We start from the raw sequence: 11344 nt of genomic DNA on the forward strand, positions 1-11344 counted from the left end.
CAATCTGAAATGACCCACTTAATACAATCAGTTTAACTCGTATAACAAATAAATATTTATTTTATTTTAGATTTGTCAAATACCTTTTATATCCAATATATATTTTAAATTAAAAAAGAAAAGTGAGTGATTACAAAAAATTTACAAGGAATATAATTGGAAATTGAAACTTTACAGACCTTAGAACTACTCATATATATATATATATATATATATTGGCTTAAAACTTACACAAATGAAATTGGATGAGCTTGTGGAAGATGTTATAAATTTGGACATCAACAAAGAATCTATGGATGATAATGGTGGTCATGGTCAAGATTAGTTTACTATTTGCTCAAATTCTTTCAATATTGATACTTAGCATTTGACGAGTTCCAAGGATATTATATTGTTGTTGAACTATGTAATTTTATTTATTTATTTTTAACTTTGTTATTTTGAATTTGGGTTGAAGTGTATGCACTTCTTTTGGAGTGTAAAGAACTTATTTCTAGATGAATGTTATATTTTTGTTGAACCATATTATTTTGAATGTGGGTTGAAGACTTGAAGTGTATACACTGCTTTTTGGGATATAAAAAAAAAATATTTCTAAATGAATGTTATATTTAATATTATGCAAGTTGAAATGGGTTGTGTAACATTCGTGTCAACTCAACACGACTCGTTTATTAAACATGTCAAATGGGTTGGGTCAGGTCAACCTGACTTATTAACAGGTCGGATTAGGGTTGAAGGATCATGACATGATTATTAAATGGGTCGGGTTAGGGTTGAGCCATTTAATCGAATACCCTTACCTCAACACGACACGAACCCGACACGCTAACTCGAATTGACACCCTCAAATTGAGGGTGTTTCAGCCATTTTTGGGGTGGTAGGGGTGCTTCGGTCATTTTCTATGGTTATGCAGGTAAGTTGGTCTTCTTTTAGTTTTAGGGGTATTGTAGTCACTCCAAAGAAATATTAAATTATATTTTAATTTTTTGGTCCTCTAGCCTCATCTTACATTTTTTTTTCTAGTTATTACATCATATTTTAGTAATTTGCAACAAGGAATTATATTTTATTAATATGAAGTATTAAATTAGTTTGAAGTATTAAATTCAATTAAATTTTGTTAAATTGAATTATGAAAATATATTTCTATTAATTAATATATTTCATTTTATTAATTTGTAGTGTTAAATTATATTTTATTAATTTGAAGTATTATATTAAATCTTATTAATTATTAAATTATACTCAAATAATTTGTAGTATTAAAATATATTTACATAATTGGAAGTATTAATTATATTGTTATTAATTAGTAAATTATATTTTATTGAGAATTCTAGTATTAAATTGCATTTTAGTAATTTGAAATATTAAATTATATATTTGTTAATTTGTAGGATTAAATTATATTTTATTAATTTCAAGTATTAAATCTTATTTTATTAAAAAAATCCGTAAAGATATATTAAGGCGGGCTTAATTTTCGCCACAAGAAGTTATATTCCCGTCATAATAAACCACAGCCAACTCTTTCTTTATTGCAGCAGCTATAAAATTTTGAATGTTGTCACAATAGGCCAAAATGTTGTCACAATAAAAATTCTGAATTCCCTCTAAAACTCTTTGGTTCCCACCAAAACACTTTGTAAAAATTTTGTGTCTCTTTACTCTCTCACTCAAATCAAACCATCGGACTGCCGAGCCTCACCCAAGCACTCTCTACCTCATTCTCCCTCACTCTCGTCTCCGTACCCTCGCCGCTCGGATTGCCGAGCCACCATCGTCCTCCCCACTGCCGGTCCAACAGTCCCCCGACAACCTAATTCTCCCTTACTCCCTCCCTCACTCTCCCTCACACTCCGTCGGCCTTGCCTTCTGCCGCCGACACCACCACCTCCAACAACACAGCCACCGCGGCCATCCTCGGACTCCTTCCCTCCCTCAGCCGCCTGACACACCCCTGACGGTATATCTTCCACTCGTTATTTATTTAGCACCTTTTATTTTTGTTTTTTCGTACAATATTTGTCTTGGGTTTTTGGTTTTTCAATGATGGGGTTATTCGACAATGAATTGGGCCACAATAGATTTTATTGGTAAGCTCATATAAATATTCAAATCCTGCAATATGTTTTTAGTTGTTTGCTATTGTATCTATGATGTTACTAAATTGGACCCTATTTGAATTTTTGGGTTTCTTTTACTATAGATTAAAATTTGCCCGGTTCTACATATTTGTTTTTATTGCATTCCACATGTTCGATGAAATACCTCTTAGAATTGATATTTGATGTTTGGGTTTGATTTTTCCCACCCCATACCTGATTGTCCACATTGCATCTGAGCTAAACTGACTATTCAAGGCTAAACTGATTTTTCCCACCCCATACCTGAGTGTCTCCCCATGTGCATTGCTGAAAGCTTTCCTTATTTTCATATACATTCAGTCTATTATGAACACCCAACAAGTGTGTGCAGTCGTGTTTCAGTGCATTTGTCTCTGCACATACTGTAGAGCTTAGTATAATGCAATGGCAATAATTGTCAGGAGCCCCCAGGATTGTACTATTCATCAAACTCATTCTGAGCATGAAGTCTTCATTTTGACTTTTCCCTTTAGCATTTAACCAACCTTTTATTTCTTAGAATTTATCCTAGTAATTATCTAGTGTGAAACAAAGGGACTAATATTCAAATACTTAAAAAGAGTTCCAACTAGCTGATTAGCAAAAGATAAATAAATAGTCATGGCTTTCATTGCTCAACTTTCTTGACCATAAATTATATTATGCAAGCAAACGTTGGATACTCACTTTTCATGGCTTTCATTGCTCAGTTTTGCATAGTCTGTCTTTATGTTAATTTTGTTAAGATGTCATAGATTCGTGTAATTTGTGTGATTAATTGTATGGTCCCCAGCTGTATCTGTATACTTGGGTGATTCTCTTTTTTGATATCAATAAGAATTGCATTACTTGTCAAAAAAAGTTGGATTTTATACTGTGTTGCTGTGAAATGTCAAGTTCTTAAATATTATAACATGTAGAAATAATTCTTTATCAAAATTTTAAAAATGAATTTATGGAGTGTATGTGTGTTTTGTGGGACATTGGCTAGTAATAATTAAGCAACCTCTTTAAGGAATGCAACAAATTAAGCAAGCAGAAAAGAGATAAGCCCCTTGTCAACCAATTTTAGCTTGAGATGGTCCTTGTTACATGTAATATATGTGGACTATTAACTTCATATGTGGCATTAGGTGCAATTAATGCACCTCATTCCTCATTAAGTTCAATCCACGTCATTATCAGGTTGCCCATTTTTTATAGCTGAAATTATAGGAGCTGTCATTGAGATGCATGAGCATGAAAGTGCCTTGGAATGTATTTTAGTTAGTCTTTGGATTTTGAAATTAAAGAAATAGCCATGCTCTATGGATGATGAATTAGTGATCTGCTATTTGCACCAAAGTTAACATTGATAGTATGATTGATGTGTAGGTGTAGAAAAAAGTTTTAAACACCCAAAAGTGGCAAGATCACCATCACGCAATTGCTGCAGAAAAGCTGCCAGACTTAAATCCTTTTGTAAGTTTTTGCTTCCTTTTAATTTGCTTCTTCTATTTGATTTGTAAAGAAGAGTTGGGCTTGTCTAATGATCTTCATCGTCCCATTTTTGTTATATCTGTAGCCTTTTGTAAATTCTTGTCACTGAATTATTTAAAAACAAAGTTTTGAATGGGTTTATATCTATATTTATTTATAGCTATGAATTTATTTTCTCGTGCTCAACCTTTACCATTCTAATGTAAAGAATTATTGTAGTTCTTTGTTTGTATGGATCATATTGTTTGAGTTTTGTTTTTTCATTTATTATCATTTACTTCCTTTACAGTTTTGTGTTTTGGTTTATTATCATTTACTGCTTTTGTAATTTTCTGTTATGCTTTGTGATTACTTAAGTAAAGCTATTACTAATCAAAATGTCATTACTCTATAAATAAGCTTGTTCATGAAGACTAGGAATCATCTTACATAGGAATACAAAAAATTTAAGAAGGGACATAGAATACTGTATATACTATATAGACACACATATAACCATAACCAACCCCATAGTTTGGGGGTTAAGTTTCTGTTGTTTAATTTATTGAATTGGGTACCCAAAAAAAATTGATTAAGCTTGCAAGTCCGTTTGGTTAGGGTGATAATAAAAAGAATTGTTATGGGTGTTAAGATACAATGATAATGACTATAGCGTTGATTATTCTAATGTTGAATAGGAATTTAGGAATGGCAATTGGGGAAGTCCTTATGTATGGTGCCTTTGATATTTGATGGCCCTAAAGTTGCAGATGCACATGTTTCTTTATGATGCTGTTTGGTAATTTAAGTGTTGTCTGAAAAATACAATGTTTTTGCAGGTTGATAATTTTGTAGGTTGATTTTCAAACCACATGCTCATATCTTTTGATTTTCATGATGGAAATGATGGACTGTATGTAATTTAAAGTCTTTGGTGTTATCTTTAATGTGAGTTACTAAATTCAATTGTGGATTAGTGAAACTAAATAATATGATTCTTATTCTGTTAAGTGGACATTTTCATGTGGTGGGTCTTTGTTATTGTCAAGGAAGCTAATAGTAGGTAGACATGGCAAGGGAAGGTAAAAGTAAAGGTAGAATCATCACACCAAAAGCTACTCAAGAGATTACTATTCTTTTTCACCCAAAACTGAATGGAGTTTGGACGACTTTTACTGAATACCCAAGATTTGAGTACGAAACTCTATATGCTTGCTATAGAGCTCAACATTTTAAGCATAAGCAACCAAATGAGGAAGCGAAGAAATCATTTGTAGAATTGGTGAAACACTGTTATTTTGATTGGATGTTTCACATTAAAAATCCTATTTTTAAGAAGTACATAGAGAAAGAAGATTGTCATAAGAATGGTCCTTCCTTTGTTCCTACACTCTTTTGGAAAAAGATGGTGGATAAATGGATGGATGGAGATTAGGGGGTGAGTATAAATGAAATACATGTCAGGAATTCTCTCTATCTCTCTTGCACTCTCTTTAACCATTATTTGTTATTATTTTTATAAAAGCTAATATTCTAATGTATGAACTATGTTTAATGTTTTGTTTTTTTTGTTTTGTTTTTTGTTTTTTTTTTTTTTTTTAAGGATGGTACTAGTAGAGATGAAGAGGACAACTCAATCAATAACACGAGGGAGGTTGAAAACAGCTTGGAGGGTAACTCAGAGGAAGACTAGTATAGATCTTGTCATAATTCTATTTGTTTAAGTTTAAAACAAGGTTTAATTTCAGAATTTCTTTGTATATTCTAAATTTTAAAGTTTGAACTTATATGAATTTTTATCTTTCAATTGATCAATTTTTAGTAATTATTGTACTATTGTAATATGATAGTTAAAAAAAATTATATAAAGTAATTAAAAATAAATAAATAATAAAATATTTCAAAAATTATATAAAATATTATCACCAATGACATAAAAATTTGGTCATAAATAATTTTATAGTAACGACAAAGTCCCTCTCAATTTATAGAATAGCGATGCCACTTAACCCCTTGCAAAAACATCTTAAGCAACAGCTTAATGTCGTCACTATTATTTCTAACTAATTGCAAGGGGTTAAAAGTCCTCACAAATAAATTTTAACGACAGCATTATTTGTCTCTAAAAAGTATGTCGTTAATTTGAAATTCGCAAATAATTAATTGCGAGAGTATAAAGGTTCTCACAAATAGTTGTTAACGACGACTACTCTCCCTCGCTAAAAATAAGTCGTTGACTTTTCTCGTCGTTTGATAATATATTTGTGAGGGCGAATTTGTTCAATAGCGATAGTAGATTGCCCTCGTAAATTATTTATTTGCAAAGGTATGGTTGCAAAATCTCTTTTAGTGACAAGTACAAATACGACAGCCTTCGAGGGCCATATGCCCTCGCTAATAACCTTTTGCGACGATATTTGTACGTGGTAGATTGCTAAATATATTGCCAAATAGTGCTATATGGCCATTTTGGTCCATATCATCATCATCACTTTCTTCACATTTTCTGGCTGAAGTGGCACTTCTATTCTTCTTATGATCGCTGATTATATCATTGAGAATTTTTGTCTATTTTTCTGGGCATTTTCATTATCACCTATGGCACATATTTTGAGAGAACAATAGCATATATTTTTATTGCTAAAATAATAAATTACAGGTAAATATATATATATATATATATATATATATTTATAGACACACAAGAACGTTATATTCTTGGGATAAGTTAATCCTTACAGAAAATTCTGCAAACTAAATCTATTCAGACAAATTAGGGAGAGACAATAATACACATGAGAAAACAAATTAATATTCATTGGTTTCTTCTAAAACTAAATATCCAATTGCTCTCCAAATATCCTCCTCAAAGCCATTATAGACAATCATGGGAAACTCTAGATATTGAAGAAAAACGCTAGTACTCAAAAGCCAAGAGTAGGAGCAAAACAACTGATTCAGGTTAGGGTTTTATTAATTAAAATCAGATTTACATGCATGAATTAATGTATAATTTTTTTAATGAAGATGCCCAATCGTGATTTATAATTGCAAGGTTCTAGTGGGTCTTGCAATCATGTCTTGGCTTCTTAAGAGCTCAACTTTGCCCTGTTTATTTTAGAGTGGAGTAAAAGGCCCAATCCTGTTTATAGAATCACGGAGTCAGGACGGAAGCCAGGTCTAATTGGCACAAGAGAACTACAGAGTTTCCAATGCCAAAGAACAAGCACAATCATACTCTCAAACTAAAATACTATATATCCAAACCTAATTTTATTCACACAATAAAGAGAATTGGTACCTTAGAAATACATCCAATCATTTGTAACAAGGGGTATTATACATTTACATCCCTATTATTCACTGTCTTTCAATTAAAAAGAAGCCCAAGGAGTGGCAATTACAAACAAATCATTCCTTCTCCTATAGGTAAATCCCAAAGACTCGGACATATCAAGCTCTTCAAGCTTGATGTCATTAGGGAGTTTCCAATTGAAGTGAAATAGTAATTGAGAAAGAACAAGTTCAACAATTGCGAGAGCAAATGACATGCCAGGACACATCCTCCTACCACCTCCAAATGGAATGAATTCATAATTGGTCCCTTTAAAATCAATAGAAGAACCATGGAATCTCTCTGGCCAAAAGCAATCAGCATCAATCCAATATTCAGGATCTCTCCCTAAAGCCCATATATTTATGATTACTTTTGTGTTGCTTGGTATCTCATACCCATTAATTTCACATTTTTCTCTTGATTCTCTTGAAACCAAGGCACCAGGAGGATGTAGTCGTAGTGTTTCTTTCACAACTAATTTCAGGTAATCTAGTTTATGAACGTATGTCTCATCAAGATTCCTTCTCCCTTGTAGAACTTGTCGCACTTCGGCTTGTGCCTTCTCCATCACTCTAGGGTTTCTCAATAATTCTGACATTGCCCATTCTATTGTCGAAGCTGAAGTCTCATTTGCTGCTGAGAAGATGTCCTGAAAAGTAACTCTATTTGCAATCAGATAGTGTATGCATTTTTAATATTGAACAGAATAAGCTAGCTTGGTAATTACTTAGAGAATGTTTTCCATAGTATCTTACACATTTTTCTTCCAAATTCTTAAAGATGTTGATTTCTTTTTGTGCACATGAAATTAATATCAAGAGATAAATTGTTTATGACACACAAAATCCTCCATTGTATTTATTTCAAATAGTCTGCTCTAAAAACTATTTTCTAGTGTGTGTATATATATGTATGTGTATATATATCAAACAAAAGTAATTACAAAGCGCCAAAGGATGTTAGCCCATCTCATTCTTTTGGGTTGAAGAATTTCAAGGGAAATATATGAGATGTGAAGTGCTATTGCAAGCAGAAGTCATTTATCATCAACTTGAATTCGAATCCCACATACACAAAAAACCAATTTATACACACACATTAATTATATATATATATATATATATATAATTTTTGGCTGTCAAAGCTATGGGCCAAGCTATTAAGTAGAAGTGTAGTTGTATTGTCTAACAATTTCACTTTAAAATATTGTAAATAAGCATATAAACTAAATTAACTAAGGGTCTGTTTGGATAGAACTTATTTTGCTGAAACTGAAAACTGAAAACTGAAAACACTGTAGCAAAATAATTTTTAAATGTGTGAATAGTACCGTGGGACCCATTTTTAATGAAAAAATTGATAAAAAAATGAAATTTGTGAGTCCGTGAACAGTGCACGGATGCACTGTTCACGTAAAACTGGTCAAATGTTGTGACTACTATTCATGTACAGTACATGAACAATAGCCGCTTGTGAGGGGGAAAACGCGTGGAAAAAAAAAAAAAAAAAAAGGAGAAAACGTAGAAACTGAAACGCAACACAGCAAATGCCAGCCCAAACACACACTAAAAAGAAAAATCAAAGAAAACAAGAACCCTTATATAATGGTTTTTTTTTTTTTGCCTAAAGAATTTTTGTATAACGTTGCTCATTTAATAATTAAGAAGAAAAAATAAATAAATAAATTGATCGATCTTATTTGCATACCTCAGTAACAGCTTTAATGTGGTTACTTGTGACACGAAATTCAAGCTCACCCATCTCCTGAAGTTTGATAAGCACATCAACTAGGTCATCATCATCGTCATCATCACCTGGTTCATGTTTATTGGTTGAAGTGGCACTTCTTTTCATCTTATGCTCGTTCACTATTTCATCAAGAATCCTATCTAACTGTTTTTGTATTTTCTCCAAGGCAGACTTCATTCCAGTAAGGAAGCCAAGGAACTTTAGTGAAGGGAACAAATCAGGTAAGTCAAAGCCTCCACCTAGAGCAAACATTTCCTTGATTAATGATATGAATTCTTTTTCGTATTTGCACTTCTTCCCAATGGCTGCCCTGGAAGCTATACAATTTGTTGATGAGAAGATCTTCTCACTGAGATTGATTGGAACTCCCTCTGACAAGGAAATGGATTTAACAAGATTATTTACCTCTTCTTCTCTAATTCTGCTAAATGACTGGACTCGCTTGGCACTCAGGAGCTTTGAGACACAAATCTTTCGCATTTGTCTCCAATAATCACCATAGGGAGCAAAGACTATACCTGAATTATCATAGGACATAACTTCAACGGCAAGAATAATTGGCCGATTTGCCAAAGCAGTATCATGCGTCTTCAGTACTTCCTCAACTACTTTTGGAGATGAAATGATTATAGCCAAGACCTCACCCAGTTGTAGTTGCATAATAGGTCCATGTTTCTGGGCTAAGTCTCTTAAAGATCGATGTGGAAGGGAGAAAACTAGCTGGTGCAAATTCCCTATAAGAGGTAGTTTCCATGGCCCTGGTGGCAACTTTTGCCCTTGGCCTTTGGCTTTAGATCTCTTCCAGTAAATAACCAGTATAAACAAGAAGAACAACCAAGTAAAAAGGGGAAAGGGGAAAACTTGGAGCATTGGGGACGAGCACCGAAAATCTTATTCTAAGGCAAAGGTTTTGTATTCATGAATCAAAAAGATGCAAGGAACAATATATTGCACCTAGCTCGGTTGTTTGCATTTACGGAGGCTAAACACGCTAGTGGTTTTAGGCTTTTAGCTTTATAATTAACAGTAGGTGGATTCTTTATTTGAATATGTTTTGATCTAAATTATTGGTGCTAGAGGCCAAATTAAACATCTATTGTTTGCTACAGTGATAATAACCCAATGACGTGTCTTTATTTATTTATTTATTTATTTTTATGGTTAAATAGAGATTCCGGTGTGAACTTATGATCACACACCACATAACAGTAATTAGTAATATTATGTATATTATCAAGACCTTAATAAGACTATTATCGTGGGCACAACACATTTATTGAAGTACTACTACTCAAACCACTTACTTTCTACCAAATTTCATATAAAGTGATACGAGAATTTCTTCCACCAAATTACACCCCACAATAGTAATAAAGTGTGTTTTTAGTGCTTTGTTTGTTAAAGGTTTTGTGTTACATTGATTGTATTGGACTGTACCCATAAAATGATAATCTCATCTAACTAAATAAGATCTCAATTATTAGCTAAGAAATTCTACAACTAACACCATGGCTTGTCTAATCTGTTACTAATACTAGGACCACAATTATTTATACAATTTTTGTCACAACTCAATACGTAGCTAGATGTAAGTGATGAAAATGTTAACTCACATAAAGACATTATTTTTTCTCCATCACTCATGATTCACTACATGGCAGTGGTAAAGTTTATGATCACACTAAGCATTTTTGGTTACCCATCTCAAAAGTCACTTGTTTCAGCGAAGACTTTTGCGCGTGTAGAGAATAGTTTATAACTGTGGCATAGTGGGCTACCATCTTAATTACAAGGCACTTTATTTCAACAAATTAAGACTTTTGCTCTCTTTCCTCCAAAATAAAAAATAAAAAAAATAAATAAAAAATTTGCTCTTGGTGTACATCAATCAAATAGGAAAATGGTTGGATGTGCCACCATGAGGGTTGGTCTGTCTGTCATTACATTGTGACAAAATCCCTTTTGTATTAGGTTGTATTAGCTTTTTTTTTTTTTTTTTTTTTTTTTTTTTTTTTTTTTTTGGACAGCGGCGGCTCTGACTAGCATGTGACAACTAAGACAGAGTAACCGGGTAGATAACCAGTTATCAAATTTTTCATCCTTCTACATCAGGTAGGTGCAGACATTTTTTAATTCTGAGATAAGAACAAGCATTTTACTTCTTCTGAGCTTGCCAAATTTGACTCTCAAACACCATCTGATTTCATATTTTTTGGAACTCATTCTTTTTTCTTCGTATGCAGTTTGGTGGTAGCATTCAATGGCTTGCCTACCCTCTTTATTTTTCTTGTCTGTTATCTTAATTAGTAGAAGCTCTCGATATAAAGGCATGCTATTGCCTTTTTTTTTTTTTTTTATCCCTTCTGTTTTGGGTTGTTGTGGTTTTTTTGTTCTTTTTGCGGCGGCGGCTCTAAACTAGCATGTGACAATTCAAGTACGGCTGCTAACAATTCAGGTAGATGACTCATTACCAAATTTTCCATCCTTCCAACCATTGATTGGCGGATGCAGACATTTTTGAATTTTGAAATAAGAACAAACCTTTTTATTCTTTTGAACTTGCCAAATTTTACTCTCAAACACTATTTGTTTTCACATTTTTTGTAATCTACAGTCTCTGTAACCCATAGTTTGGATGATTTTGTTATGAATGTTTTTCATATTTGAGGT

At 32.6% G+C, this 11344-nt stretch overlaps 1 protein-coding gene and 1 long non-coding RNA gene across 3 annotated transcripts; one reads left to right on the forward strand and one right to left on the reverse strand.

The window, feature by feature from the left end:
• The first annotated feature begins 1668 nt into the window (after positions 1 to 1668).
• LOC115987517 lies at positions 1669 to 5319 on the forward strand. Of its 2 annotated transcripts, none has more exons than XR_004091114.1 (3): positions 1669 to 1970; positions 3505 to 3591; positions 5192 to 5319. It is a non-coding gene; the product is annotated as an uncharacterized LOC115987517 (long non-coding RNA). The 2 variants fall into 2 exon arrangements; XR_004091115.1 differs by lacking the exon at positions 5192 to 5319 and adding an exon at positions 4428 to 4660.
• Positions 5320 to 6831: 1512 nt separating this feature from the next.
• Positions 6832 to 9680, reverse strand: LOC115987332 (premnaspirodiene oxygenase-like). The gene is made up of 2 exons (XM_031110862.1): positions 8633 to 9680; positions 6832 to 7574 (listed from the first exon to the last, which is right to left on the reverse strand). The coding sequence occupies exons 1-2, from the start codon at positions 9542 to 9544 to the stop codon at positions 6963 to 6965; spliced, it is 1524 nt and encodes a 507-aa protein (XP_030966722.1). The 5' UTR covers positions 9545 to 9680; the 3' UTR covers positions 6832 to 6962.
• Between the last annotated feature and the right edge of the window lie 1664 nt (positions 9681 to 11344).

The sequence above is a fragment of the Quercus lobata genome, chromosome 4, assembly GCF_001633185.2.
Source record: "Quercus lobata isolate SW786 chromosome 4, ValleyOak3.0 Primary Assembly, whole genome shotgun sequence".
NCBI classification, from domain to species: Eukaryota; Viridiplantae; Streptophyta; class Magnoliopsida; order Fagales; family Fagaceae; genus Quercus; species Quercus lobata.